This window comes from Anguilla rostrata, chromosome 8 (assembly GCF_018555375.3).
Source record: "Anguilla rostrata isolate EN2019 chromosome 8, ASM1855537v3, whole genome shotgun sequence".
NCBI lineage: Eukaryota > Metazoa > Chordata > Actinopteri > Anguilliformes > Anguillidae > Anguilla > Anguilla rostrata.
In genome coordinates, this window is record NC_057940.1 from 37,020,533 (window position 1) to 37,035,147 (window position 14,615).

General features: G+C 45.2%; 1 protein-coding gene across 2 annotated transcripts; it reads right to left on the reverse strand.

Moving 5' to 3' along the window:
• Window positions 1-245: 245 nt before the first annotated feature.
• Window positions 246-10,472, reverse strand: zdhhc18b (zinc finger DHHC-type palmitoyltransferase 18b). 2 transcript variants are annotated; one of them, XM_064348094.1, is made up of 9 exons: window positions 8,793-10,472; window positions 7,836-7,996; window positions 7,296-7,445; window positions 6,233-6,370; window positions 6,070-6,121; window positions 5,582-5,684; window positions 5,279-5,391; window positions 4,909-5,011; window positions 246-1,103 (listed from the first exon to the last, which is right to left on the reverse strand). In XM_064348094.1, exons 1-9 carry the CDS (start codon window positions 9,029-9,031, stop codon window positions 1,059-1,061), a joined length of 1,104 nt encoding a protein of 367 aa, XP_064204164.1. In that variant the 5' UTR covers window positions 9,032-10,472; the 3' UTR covers window positions 246-1,058. The 2 variants fall into 2 exon arrangements, with proteins under 2 accessions (XP_064204164.1, XP_064204165.1); XM_064348095.1 differs by lacking the exon at window positions 246-1,103 and adding an exon at window positions 1,110-2,225.
• Between the last annotated feature and the right edge of the window lie 4,143 nt (window positions 10,473-14,615).

The window sequence follows — 14,615 nt, forward strand, 5'->3', positions numbered from 1 at the left end:
TTTATATTTTTTCCTGGGGTCAAATTGACCCCGAACATAAAATATTACTATGCTTGATAATAAAAGTTTGTTTCTTTCCAAATGTTATTTTTCTTTTTTTAATGAGCGCTTAATACCAACATAAAGCCCTGCAAGCACCAAAACATACTTTGTTTTCCATTTTAAGTCAATGAATGAGATTGTATAATGATTTGCATATTTCACAATAGTCATATAAAATCAATACTTGATGTATAAGGGGAGGATGGGGAGAGTCATGTTTTATTTACTGGGCTATTAAGATGGTCAGTAGAAAAGCCTAAAGTAGCTGAGAGAGAAACTTGGGTAACACTTTCTCTTACAATTATGTTCTGCAGGTTTATATTGCTGGGGTCAAAGTGACCCCAAACATAAAAGTTGTTAGTTAATTTGAACACAATAGGAGGGTTAAGTATTCATGTGCTTTCTATTGTAGCCTGCTTGCTGCAGACATCAGTCTTCATCGCATTGGCCTCTCTCGTTGGCTCCCCTTGTCCCATTCTGAGAAAACATAACTGTTGGGTAAAGCCGTGTAGACGGCTCCTGAAAGCTTGGCTAATCTGGCTGAGAGCACACCCCATCCATCCATCCATCTTCTGCTCTCTCTGAAGGGAAGTTCCTTTCCCTCTGCAGGAAAGTTGCAATAGGAAAAATGCTCTGAAGCTCCATACTCATGGGTAAATGGATTTGTTTTCCGGCAGACAAACCCCAGCCACACCCACGACTGCCCTCTTCACGACTGTGTCCCCTGGATGTTTCCATGGACACCTGGGCTGGGAGGGACCTGGGGGCCAGAGGCCAATTGGAGTGGAGCGGTCAGAGAGCCTGGGCCACTGCAGAGCTCCTGGAGCTCAGAGCTCTTCTGACATCTGCGCTAGTTGAAACCATCGCTGGGGCTCACGGCGGGTTGTGAGTGCATTTCCACACAAGCTGAAGGTGTGCAGACCGAGCAGCAGAGCAGGGGGGGATGGGGTCACCAGGTCCAACGTGGCCTGAGCAGGGCTGATTGATGCAGTCTCCAGCTTCCTTGGGGGCAAAGGTTACAGAGGCGCAGGTGGGGAGAGGTCTTTAGGTCCCTGTGTACACTGCAGAGGGGAGGGAGGGGTGAAGAACAGGAGGAGGAGAAAGAGGGGACGACGAGGCAGAAAAAGAGGGGAGCAGTAACAGAGAGAACAGAGCAGAAAGACAGAAACAGACTACAGCATGAAAGCAGCAGAGTAAGCTTCAGCCAGATCATTGAACAGAAATGATGGGTCGTCGCCCATCCCCAGTGAGATCAAAGGCATGCAGGCTGTGGGGATGAGGGCGGGGCACATGGGCCCAGAGACACATTGCATTGGTGAAGCTCAGGCATTAGCCAATGGATGCATTCATAACATGATACAAAATGAAATAACTCAAAATGGCCGTTACCTTCAGAGTGATATACTATGTCAATTTCACAACATTCTGTCCCACTGAAACCAAAGATATTCAGGAAAGCTATTTGGGCCACTGTAGGAAAGGAGCACCAGACGAAATTGTTTATAGATTAACACTAAAATATCAGTTATCGGGCAACATAATAGTCATATCATATGAACACTGAACACATAATTAATGTACTACCTATACAAGAATACCCTGTCCGGACAAATGGATACCTTCCCAAATCAGACTGTGACAGAAGCACGGTTATGTAAATGGAAGTGGTTATGAATTATAACAATTCCTTGTTGGCCTCAATACAGGGGGAGTTAAAGCTCTCGCATTTTCTCGTTGAATAACTTCCTGCCAACTCGAGTAAGCGTCTCACTTTTCAAGGGGAAAATACTGTATTGCGAGAAGCATAAATAAGACCGAGTGCCTCCAAGCAACGCTGAAGTGCCAAAATGACTCATTTCTTTTACATAACCCGGCGAGGGAACGGAGCAAAAGGGGCTTCAAATGCAGGATGGATTGGTGCAGCTCTAAAATAAGACACACAGAGACACACACACACACACACACACACCCTGCAGGGCAGAGGGGATGAGGAGGCAGCGACCGGGAAGCGGCCTGGCATGGGATGGGCACCGGGTCACCATGGTAACGGCGTCTCAGACTGCACGACATGCGGGAGAAACAGCCCGCCACACGGTCTCTTACCATCTCCACTCTCTCTGCTGCCCCACCCCACCCCAACCTCACCCAGCGCATGACACCGCAAAATCCTGACAACGATCCTCCTGGGAGGGGGAGGGGGAGGGGGTGACACCACAGAACAACGCAGAGCACGGAAGGTCAGTTGACACATATTCCAAACGCAGACAGCTACACAAACACACAAGGATTACAGGAAACACATTCATGCCAACTCAACCTAATGAGACTATAGAGTCAGTGCAAAAAAATTTAAGAAGCCAACTGCAGTACTGTCTCGCAGATACAAACACAAGCATGGAGTCTGTTCGTAACTCTGAAGTGTTCATAACTCTGAAAGCAACCTGAAAACAAATTTTAACAATTTCAAATCATTTCTTGATTGGAATGACATACTGTACTTCTATTACTGTAGCCTTATTTTTTTAAACAAGCTACTCTCATTTTGCAGCTATAACTCTTTAAGTAAATAACATATATCAGAACCAATGGGATCTCATTAGAAAATGAATTCTTTCAGTAGCTTTTCCAAATCTTTTACAAAAGGCTTGAATTTGGTCTGGTGCTCCGTGTTAAATACTGTTGATTTTTCCATTGCTTTCTAAAGCAATAGTAGCAAATCATGAAACTGGACAAATTTTGATAGGGTTTGGTGGAGAACATCCAGTTCCCTTAAGTGGTCACATTGTTGCATCAGTGATAATAATGAGCTTAGGCGGCATTTTGTATTGTTACTTCCAGTTTCATTCATATTTGTTTGACCGCTCAGTCCGTAACTGTGAGGTTCAAATGTGAAGGTAACTAGAGGTCACTAACATATTTTTGTGTGTGTGTGTGTGTGTGTGTGTGTGTGTGTGTGTGTGTGCATGCATGTGCAAGTGTACTTTCACACCAGAAAAATTGTCTAGAAAAAAAGAAACTAAAGGGATGATTTTAAAAAACTAAAAAGGCACAATTCAAAGTAAAATAAAACCCAATCCAGTTAAACTTATTTGCATTTTATACAGTTTATTGCCAATAATAAAAAAATGACTTATTAAATTTTCATTCATTTTAATTTAAAACCGTTAAGCCAAAAGAAATAGAACTTTAAATTCCTAAAACACAAAGTAAAAAATATACAGTAAAGTGATGTCGGAAACGGCGTCAGCCAAAGGCTGAAACTACAGGCAGCCCAGGCACTGTTCTGGTGGACACAGAGCACACAATACAGTCAGAAGCTGCAGGTCAAGGGGACAAATCCCTCAGTTTTAAATACCTGCACCTTCCCTCAATTCACTTAAAGGTACAAGTAACCGTTACACACACATTTCAATAAGGCACCACTGGTGTAATTGTGAAATACTTCCCAAAATGTCATGGCTTATCAGTTTTTTACTTTTCATGAATCTGTTCTGGTCCTGAGGTAATATACAGCTCAAAGCAATGTAAAGCTTTTAAATGCAAGGTTATAAAAGACAATTAAAAGCAATTGGGTCATTGGTCAGCGGTGTTAGACCTGAGCAAAGAATATGTTCTACACAGAAATACACAAAAAAAAAGCAGTTTGGAGGATACTTCAGACTAATTTCCTTGTAAAGAGTTCCCACTAAATGAAGTGAGGTAGAGCCAGTGTGGAGATTTGTTTTCAGGTGCTGCACCTAATTTATGAATCCCTCCCTCCTTAGACCCAAACCCTCTCTGAGAGGAGTCTTCATAGCACACTACACAGAACAGTCTATGTAAGGCCTTTATAACCCTCAACACTCAAGATACACACAGAAAAACTTCACGCCTGTTTACGCAGACGAAACAGAGGTCTCGGTTCCACTGTTCCCTCATTCTCTATCTCTCACTCGCTCCCACACAAACACACACACACACACACACACAGATGGGGATATTCATTTACACAAACCAAAAACAAAACAGGAACTAAATGAGCCGTGCACTAACTGGAAACTTGTAACACCAGCCAACAATAAAACCTACAAAAATGAAATCTCCCCTTAACACACAAAACCAGTTTAACAGTGGCAAAACACGTTTCTTCCACTGAACTCTGAAGTAGCCACACCACCAATAACACTTGTGGCCAGTGTGTTTCTATCCACAAGGCAACCCAGCCCGCTGACTCAGATTTACTGGGAAATATTACAGGTTAATTTGTAACAGGAACTAGACAAGGCTATGATTATGGGATGGAACGCAGCCAACGGCTCGTTTAAGGCAGCGAAGCCAGAGGTCAGCCTCTCCCCCCCATTGGCTGTCGGTTCTGATGTGTCATAATAAGATGTCTGATGGAAGACTCCACACCTTCTACCGCTATGCATGGAAAGTCAGAGCTAAAAATACAAATTTTAGAACTGACAACCCATAATAAATAAATAACAGAAGATGACATAGTAAGGGTTTCCAACAGAACACACAATCACACATATATATACATACAGTACACACACACACACATTATATATACATGCACACACACACACACACACACATACATGCACGTATATCAAATTAAACAAAAATAAAAATATCAATAAAAAAATACACATTTGCTACAAAAAAAAAAACACGTAACAGGTATGACATTTTGTTTGTCTGTCTTCAAGTTGGGCACAAACTCCGTATCAGTCCTGGTGTGGCAAGCGCAAGTTCACAAAGAGAGCAATGCTGCGGCAGGCCACAGCCAGCGGAGAGGCCCGGGTGTGAGGTTTTGGCGTGCGTTTTTGCGAGGTTGTGCGAGTTACGAGCCCAGCACCTCCGCTAGGAGGCTCCGCCTACCATGTTGATGTCACTTTTGGCCTCGAGGGTGGGCAGCTCGACCTGCGGCGGGGCCACTGCCAGAGCCTCTTCCGGGGGCACGAAGCCCCTCCTGTCAATCAGACTGGGGGGGGGGGGGGTAAAACAGAGGGAGCGGAGGTCAGGTCATTTAGAGCAGCAACGTAGAACTGCATCCTCGCCCTCAGTAAGCACAGTGCATTTCACACAGTATAGCTACCATCTTCAAAGCACTGAATCTAGACCAGCATCCTGTTTCATATAGCGGTTAGGGACCGTCATTCTGATGAGGGGGCAGAGATCACGCTTGGGAGATGAGGGCATCAGTGTCATTACTCACACCGAACCTCCACGCAAGTCCACGCCCACTCACCTAGGGGGCATGGGTCCACACAGCACCACGCAGCAATTGGTGAAGATGTTGCTGTAACTGTACGGGTTTCCCGAGCCCTCGGACCCACTTTTACCCGACCAGGAGCCTTTAATCTGCAAACGCACACACAGGTGTCAACAGGATACAAGGGGAAACAGTGAAGAAAAAAATTAAGTAGGTCCTACAAAATATGCAGATTTCAATGCCTTTAGAGCACATTGTCAATATTTGCTTCATTACGTAGATTCGTGATTTACTGAACAGTCTTGTACGGCTGTGGCTGCAGCATGTTGGAATACTCACATCCTCGTTGGTGGTGAGGTTGGAAGCCACCAGGTAGGTATGGAAGCCAGAGAGACCCAAGATGGACCAGACAGAGAAGAAACATACCACCAGCTCTACTGCAGTGCTAGGGGAGAGTCAAGGACTGTGACGTATCCTATTGGATCTTCATCATCATCATCACCACCACCATTCATGCTGTGGTTGTCATGTTAGCCCAGCTAAAAGGTTCATCCTGAGTTTGGCCGCTGTTTTCAGATCATTAAGAGTTGGAGACAAAATACCTCAAACGCAGGACCACACCATGAAAATACAGGACTACATATCTCAGCAAATGGCTCTTCTCCAGGAAACAAACTACATATCCCAGCAGCCACCCGCTCAGGAAATGAACTGAAAAGTCAGTGTACATGGACTGGGCCCATTTACGTTTCAGTAACCTAACAGATGCTGTTATTCAAGGCAGGTGCAGAAAGCCAGATCCCCAGGAGGCAGTGAGAAAAGGATATCTGGCAGGGCTCTCCTGGAGGGCGAAGATGATGCCTCTTCCTCCTTGGGACTCTATTTAAGAAAAAGGCCGTTAGCGCAGGCTGTCACATATCCAGGTGTTTTTTCAGCACTGAAATGTCTAAAGGGCACTGCAGAGAGAGGGAGGAAGGGCGGGGCACATACGCATCACCAGGTGAGTGGTCACACAGCCGAAGATGAAGGCCGTCAGGAAGGACAGGGAGACGATGAAGCTGTAGAAGAAGCGGTAGTTGCGTTTGCCCACACAGTTCCCCACCCAGGGGCAGTGATGATCAAACCGTTCTGGAGGATAGAAATAGAAATTACCCACAACCCACGGCATACGGCGCCATTTTCATGGTGCTAGCCCCACTCAGCTGAGCTCTTACATGCTGCTGTACTACGGGCATGCGTACTGAAAGGCCGATGCGTGAGAAAAATGTCACCGTTCAGAGTCTGTGGAGGATTACAAATACACAAGTAAGAGTGCGTGTTAGAAATCGAGCACAGCGAGCCAGAACGCTGGTTTCAATCTTGAGTTCTCTCGGACAGCCGAGGCTCAGGGGCCGATCGGCTCTTTTTCCACACTCTTAGCCAACTCACACTGAGAACCGACCCGCCAGTGACCGTACAAATGGAACAGTGGTTTCCAGACTGCGTGCTCAGGACACTGGCTTTTCAATTTACACTTCACAGACAGATAACACACCTTTGAGGGTGACATCCTCGGAGTGAGGCCAGGAGAAGCCGTAATGCAATATCAGCCTATCAACAGCGATGTGTAGGCCCCTGGCCAATCACACATCACAAAAAATCATCCGGTTACAACCGTGCAACCCAGCACCAGTATTCATTCCCACAGTGATTAATTGACCATCATAAAACTAAATATTTATTAAAAGGCAAGACATTGTTAGTCATGCCAAGACCGCTCTCCAAGAGTCCTCAAGTTCCCAAGATTATGTCAGCACGCACAAATAAATATCGCCTTCCAACAGCCTCTTGGCACGATGAGTCATGGATGAGTCATCACCCTGAGTCAGGAGCACAGAGCAGGAGTCACGCTGATCTATATCAGGGGTTCGGCTTTCATCAAGCAAGACAACCTGCCCGTTGCATGAAGGGGCAAATGGGGTAAAAGAGCGTGTCTGCTGTTATGTGTGGGCATGTCTAAGGAAAGTGTGGGAGTGTCTGTGGCAGGTCAAGGCCCGGCCCTCTCCAGCCTTACCCACACAGTTGTCACACAGGCTGCAGTGGGACGTCCTGGGCGGGCGAAACATCTTGCAGGTGAAGCAGTATTTGAGTTTCACCACCTGCTGGTTGATTAGGATCTCCTTGGTCCGTGGTGGGGGACGGTAGGAGGTGGAGCCTGAGCTGTCTGCATGGGAAATGAAGGGATGGGAAAGGAATATGGGGATAAAGCAAGGCTCAACTTTCATTAAAGGGTGTGTTCATGCGTGTTCCAATATGAAAGTACATGTGCACCGCTGTATTTGTGTGTGAGCCTGTGTGTGTATATGCTGTCTTGCTAAGTGGCTTATGGCTATCTTACTGTGTGTCAGTATGTGTGCCTGTGAGAGCCTGCGTACCAATGTGAACGGGTGCAGTAGTGTGCTCCCATGACAGCGAGTATGCGCATGTGAGGTCAGAGCATCCGATTAGTGTGTTAGCATGCAGGTGTGTTTGTGTGTGTGTGTGTGTGTGTCAGCATGTGGGTCACAGTGAGTGCCTGCTGAAAGTTTCTTTCCACACTCCACACTCCTCTCACCAATCTGCCTCTCAATATCTGCGGCCTCGTCTGGCCCAGCTCTGGGCAGGATCCCGGGGTCAGTGAAGCTGGTCTGCAGGAGGGTGATGACCACGAAGACAAACAGCACTCCACCAATCACAGGGATGCAGCTGGTCAGGTGCTCTACCAGGTAGGGACAGCTAGACCAGAAGGGTGGGGACAAAGGGGGGTGGTGGACTGATTCCAGAACATTCAAATAGGCTAGGGGTACGCAATTTTGGTCCTGTCGTGCCGAAAGGTATCATATTTTCCTTAACCAAGCTCAGTTATCCAGTCTGGCTGATCTGCCTTTTTCTTAGTTTTTAAATGCCTTTTATTGCAAATGAACGTTCCTGTCCTTGTTTGAAACACTGAAGATATCAAGATGTTGATGCAACCAGCTGGACTGTAGCCCCTCGGGACCGAGTTCTGTCATGTTGCTGTCGACAAATATACATTTCTCAGAAAATGCAGAATCACACAAGGAAGTGAAAGCGACTGAACCTTTCGGTTTGCGAAAAGGGTGTGACACCCTGCTCGTAGTTCTCTAGAATCATCGCAGTTACAGTATCACGTCAGATTGTATCTGATCTCTAGATTGTAGACCACAGAGAAACTGTTGTACATCAGACTGGGGGCCCATCGAAGTTAACCTTTACCACGTGTAATGGTTTCACGAGTACGCCCTATAAATAACCAGTTCATTTCCCAGATCTTACAATAACCGAAACTAAGCAGCTAGTCGAAATAAAGTATTCTACTTCGTTTTTGTACATCGAGTCACGTAAATTACGAAACTAGGTCTTAATCAGCCATAACTTCTGAACTATCACCATTAAACAAACAGTGGGCAAGTTTTAGGCTAGAACACTTAAACGTATTATTCGTTGTGACCATAGACACCGAACATTAACATATGAAGCACTGGAAAGTACAACAGCGGCGCGGTGCACTTACTCGAAAATGAAGAATAGGGTGCTTGTGACGAGAATGAGGCCGAGAGTCAGTGGAAGAACGCCGCTCTGTCGAGATAAAATGATCCGTCCATCGCAGTAGAAACGATTCTTTCCAGGGAAAACTTCCCATTTTCTCTTTGCCCGTTTGCTCTTCTTCTCAGCACAGGGTGGCGGCGGTGGCGTGGGGTTTGGGGTCGATAGTGCCTGTGGGTCGATTTGATGGTATTCGCAGTTTTTCATGATTCTGAAGATAGCTGCCTATTTATTTAAATCCGGTGTCTGATCCTCCAAGCTATGGCCGTTCCCTGAATGTCCTGGACGAATTGTAACGTAGTGATTAAGCATCAACTGTTTACTCTCATTGTAAAGGCTGATAAGGCGATGTATTCGTACTTGCAAGCGCCCAGGAATTCGCAGGTTAAACGCAGGGCAGAAGTTAATGGTTATAAACTAGCGATGTCGGCTGGATTCTTCGAGGTTTGGCGTTGCTTGGCCACCTGCTAATTGCAGTTGGCTTGCTAACACGTTGAAAACATCTAGGTAATAGCCAGCTAACGTATCGTTAGCTTCCTTTCTTCCAGTCAATGACGTAGACTAGCTAAACAGTTCCGATCAGCAGCGACGTGAAGTGACATGAATCATTAAGCAGAGGATATTGTAATACAGCCAGAGAGACTACAAAATCCAGCGACTGTCGCAACCATTCCATTTCCAAACAGATATGTTAGCTGGTTACCAACTTAGCTTGCTAGCTAAAAGCGTTTCCATTTGCTGCAACCAATATTGGATAAGAATGCACCTTGTCAAGCTGAGTTCCAATGACGTGCGACCAGTGCTTAGTTGTATCTATTTGTGACGATCTGGATTTAATTGCGGTCGCTGATCAATCAAAAGGTAACGGTTAGCGATTGGTTTCAATTTTATTTTGAAGGTAACGAACTTCACGTTTTTACTTGGCGTACAACTTGACATGACCCATCGTTTGTTATCTTTGCCACCTTGATTTCTTATTTATGAGCAAGGTTTCTCAGAAAGACAACCAAAAACTTTATCAAGCTAATGTTAGCCACCTCAAGCCACCATGTCAATCGACAAAAACTGCTTAGCGAGACAACAGAATAACATTATCTTGAAGCTCCTGTCCATGGAATTTTTGCACCCGAGTGGTTTGCTAGTAAGATAATTAAATGGCTCGGCGTTAGAGTTTAATTAAAGTAGGCTATGAGACGTTAGTAAAACAAACAAGACCACAAGTACCATTTCCTTTGTCAAACGCGTTGTATTCAAACCATAGAGTTCTGTCATTCAGACCTTTGAATCTCCTTGGCGGCTTGCTGCTGAGCCGGAATGAAATATTTACGACACCCAAACCGTGCTTACGGCATACGCAGTGAGATCAATTGATTTTCGAGATGGGATAGGTTAAAACTGGCAAGTTAAACCTATGCACATTATCAGACAAGATAAGTGCGATATCCGAATAATAAAAATAGCATAGTTAGCCATTTCCCCTATAGGAAGTTAATTTAGTCTCTACCGATAGGTATTTACACACTACTCTGACAGTTACAGATAAACCATTTGCTTGTCTTTACAATGTTTTGGCTAGCTGCACAAGTGCACATAATCCACACGGGGATGTGACCACAGTAACAGAAGTTGCGTATACAGTTTGTCTCATTGTGTTGAACCGTTTTTGTTCAGGTGTGTTTCATATGTATATAATTAGAATTAGCTATTTCTTCAGACTTGATTTATAATCTATAATCTTGTGTGGGGACGTTTAAAAATCCGTACAGCTGATGACATTCGCCAGCTGGCCGCTAGTATCTAAGGCCAAGTTTTGCAACCTAGCTAGCTAGCTAGCGAACTCCGATAGCTGTCTGCTCACTGCACTACCATTGTGACGTAACGGCCGACAGAAATCGCTGCCCTTATTACACAACTGAAGAAAAAGATGCTTATAAAGATGTGGAATGATCTTTATAATCATTTAGCTACATGTACAACTTACAAATCGAAATACTATCTGAGAGAAAAACTTTTTAATTTCCTGAAAATGGACCAAGAAATAACAGTTGGGCACGCTAGTGAACTCATCGTCCGGATCATCAGGGAGATAGGTGAGCTGAGTGCCCTGAGTGGAATTTCTAAAACAACAATACTGACTGTTATGCTGGAGGACAGCGAACAACTACTGGATGCCAGTGGAGGTGTGATTGGACCAGCTGCCCCAACAGATGTTAAAACATCAAAAGACATCATGGATAAACTGGTGGACCTTATTTCTGAACTCAGTGCTTTGACTGGAGCCGCCACTCGAACGATACTACTGTATATGATCAGGGATGCTGATGACATCGTGTGCAATCTCCTGAAACTAGTTAAAGCGGCTCTGAAGGTAAAGGACACAACAGGGGCGAAAATCAAAGAATGGAGAGAAGCAGTTCAGACTGCAGAGGGGACAGCGGCAGCCATGACCGTCGTAGAGGTCGCAACAGGCGAGACGCGTGAAGATACGGGAGCAATTGCGACCAATGACGAGACGCCCGTGACCAGGGAAGAGAACGGAGTTGGGATGGATGAAGAAGCAGGTCTTGATTCAAGCGACAAAGAAGGAATACTGATCGATGAAGAGACAAGAAAAGATGAAACTATTGAAGAGGTGGGATCAGCCCAGACTTACAAAGATGTTGAAGCAGCTCTGACCAGCGAAGAGGAGGCAGCTTGGAAGGATAAAGTAGGATTGACTGCAAGTGAAGATGAGGGAATTGTGACCGATGAAGAGGAGAGAAAATCAGAAACTGATGAAGAGAAAGGAGAAGATGAGAGCCGTGAAGATGTGGGAGCTCCTTCACGGGTCTCAACAACCGCAATTAAAACCCTTTCCAGAGAAGTGGAAACTGTGACCGTCGAGGGGCAAGATGTAATGACGGATGAAGAGGTGGTACAAGCAGCGACCACTCAAGGAGGAACAGACATGGATGAAGAGGGCATAACGGCAGGCCCAACGACGGGCTGCAAGGAAATAACTGAAGAATTCGTAACAGGCGCCAAGGTGCCAAAAGATGCGAAACGATGGTCGCTGACAGCATTCTGGAAGAGGATTCGCGGATGCCTGCGGTGCTGGGGAAAGAGAAAGAGATCTGGAGCTCCAGGAGGCTGTGGGGATTCTGTCAGTCCCTCTGCAGAAGATCAAGGACAGACAACCTGCTGTTTCCCATTTAGAAACACCCGCAAAATAAGACTGGACCGTCCATCCATTCCACCATGTGTGCTTTAGTCTGTGCTTGGCTTCCAGCAGAAGCAAATGTGTACAAGCAGCTGCATTTCTTTTCTGTAATCTGTAAATATAAATAAATATAATTATATTTCACCATTTTTGAAAGGCCTCTTTTTTTGTCCCCAACTCAATGTTTGCGGTCATTTTCGACAGAAATTAGGTTCTTGTATCTCGGCCTCAAGAGGGCAATAATGAACATAAATTTGTGGGAAGGTGATATTTGACTTTTCTCTGGGGATTAAACCAGCTGTGACCACACCAGATGTGCTTCCACCTGCGCTTCTCGAACAACCTGAAACGTTGATGCGATGGAACGACAAGCTAGACTGATAGCCAGTTGCAGGGAAATCATTTCATGACTAATATTAGCAATGTAAAAACACCGCTCTTCATTTATTAAACTCCTTCACAAAACCAGCAACTTACTTATATTTTTTAAACTGATGCAGAATTATGATTATGTATTTATGTGGGATAGTTAGATGGTTATCATCAAGCTGATACTCCAGGCTAAATCTGCATGACACTGACATCTTGTGGTGGAAACGAGCCCCCCGTTCTCCACACACAACCGACAGCATCAATGGTACACTTGCAAACCCCAGAGAGCCAACTGCCAGTATTCCTGTAGTTAACAATGGCCTATTCCGCACAGGTAGCAGGTAGCAATAGTTCACCGTCCTTATTTGACTCGGTTGCAGAGAAATAGATGATCTCACCTCACCTACGGGTGATGAAGAAAGCATCAGCAGGCTAATCTGGTTGGTGTGTAAACAGTTATGATTTCACAACTGCCACTCCCAGCTAAATCCAAGCCATACTCCACACCTTGAGATCTTGTTTTGTCACAGTGCCTTAGAAATGGGCAAAGTTTTGTTTTTAGCCTAGGTCTGTCTTTCAGACCCAATTTAACAGGCTATCACATAAAAGTGGATTTTAGGACTAACACTGATGTACAGTAACATAACCAATCTCAATCTCTGAAGTTTTCAACTGAAAGACTCAAGAACTTTACGGTTGCAGCCTTGAAAAGCTTGAAATGGGAATGCAATTTCAAAGAAACAATCCTACTTTCTTACATTACTTTATGACCACAGAACATGTTATAAAAGCCAGAGCACTGCACAGCAAAAAATAAATTTAAAAAAACGCAAGTTGACCTTTACACACTGCTTCTAACGGTGGTGATCTTGTTAATTATGCTGGGTAAAATCCGTACGGTTACAGTAAAAAATAAAAACACCCAATAACTTTGGTTGAGGAATAACTGACTGGAACCGTGGAACCAGACAGGTACCACCTTTAAGCAGTTTCCCTGCCTGATGCTTGAAGGCAATTCTGGCTGAGTTTTGTTGTTGGCTGACCTGCACCATGCAGACATCTACAAGTAAATTATCATCATAGGCCATCAAAACCATACAAAAGTATTAATGCCTACAAATACTGCAATCAGGTGGTGCAACATTCTCATATTAACATTCCAACTGACAGCACATTAACGGCTAGGTGGCTACAGTAGAGCATTCAGTGAAACAAAATTAGAGACAATCGTTACCTGTGCCTGAAGTACTATTGTAAGTATGAAGAGCGTAAATAGGTGGCTAGAGAGGAACTTCAGGTTGGTCACCCGTCTTCAGCGTGAACAGCTGATCCACACATTTCTCTCATCAGGGAATCACTAAAACGTTACACCATCTGCTTCCCCCCTCCCTATTTTTTGCACCCAAAAGCATGACACTAAATTGCCGTCGCTTTTCAAACTCGTGTCAGAAAACATCGCCTAATAAAAATAACTCGCAGATGACACGTTCAGCTGCGGCAGCAGGCTAGCTGAGTGCATTCGCAGCGGAGGCCAATCCGTTTTACGTCAGGCGCAGTTCACGTGGCGACTCCCAACAGGTGGCGTAATAGCTTCAGAGCGTTTCTGCTAATGACCGAACAGACGGAGCTCTCCACATGTGCGCCGACACAGCCAGAGGGAAACCGTTGGCTGCAGGGCAAATGCGCCGCTGCTCCTTAAACTATTACTTATTTATTTTATTTAACCTTTATTTAACCAGGAAACCCCCACGAGATCGAAATCTCTTTTGCAAGGGGGCCCCCGTATGCATAAAGATGGCTGGGTGAACACAGTAAAGGCATTTTAAACGACGCAGAGCATAGTGGAGGTCTATGCGACAAGTCGTAAGCATGCCACTGCTCAGACGTGCTATAAAGCAAAAGCACTGCTAACATGACTAAGCTGTAAAAAATACTTTGGCTTTTTGTGATTGGGCCGTAATCCCGAATCCACTGTTTTGTGGTGCGGCAGCTGGCTCCTCGGCGAAGTGGCCCGCCGTCTGAATGAAGGCATGTCAGGTTAAATGAACCGTAATGTGGGTCAATGAGACCGAGCCAGAACCCGAGGGCCAGTCGCGACTCGCATTATCCTAGAAAGCGCTGATCCTCCAAAGCCACTTACGCAGGCGCTAAAAATCACAGGGCGTACGGCGGGAAAGCGTCGACATCGTGGCCTTCGACCAAATGAATAAAACCATCACA

Excerpts from the sequence above, each read along its gene's own strand:
- zdhhc18b (XM_064348094.1), bottom strand. The coding sequence starts at position 9,031 with ATGAAAAACTGCGAATACCATCAAATCGACCCACAGGCACTATCGACC. Across the intron at positions 7,997-8,792 it reads ACCCTATTCTTCATTTTCGA|CTGTCCCTACCTGGTAGAGC; the intron begins GTAAGTGCACCG and ends CTTCTGGTCTAG. Across the intron at positions 5,392-5,581 it reads ACCTCACCACCAACGAGGAT|ATTAAAGGCTCCTGGTCGGG; the intron begins GTGAGTATTCCA and ends GTGCGTTTGCAG.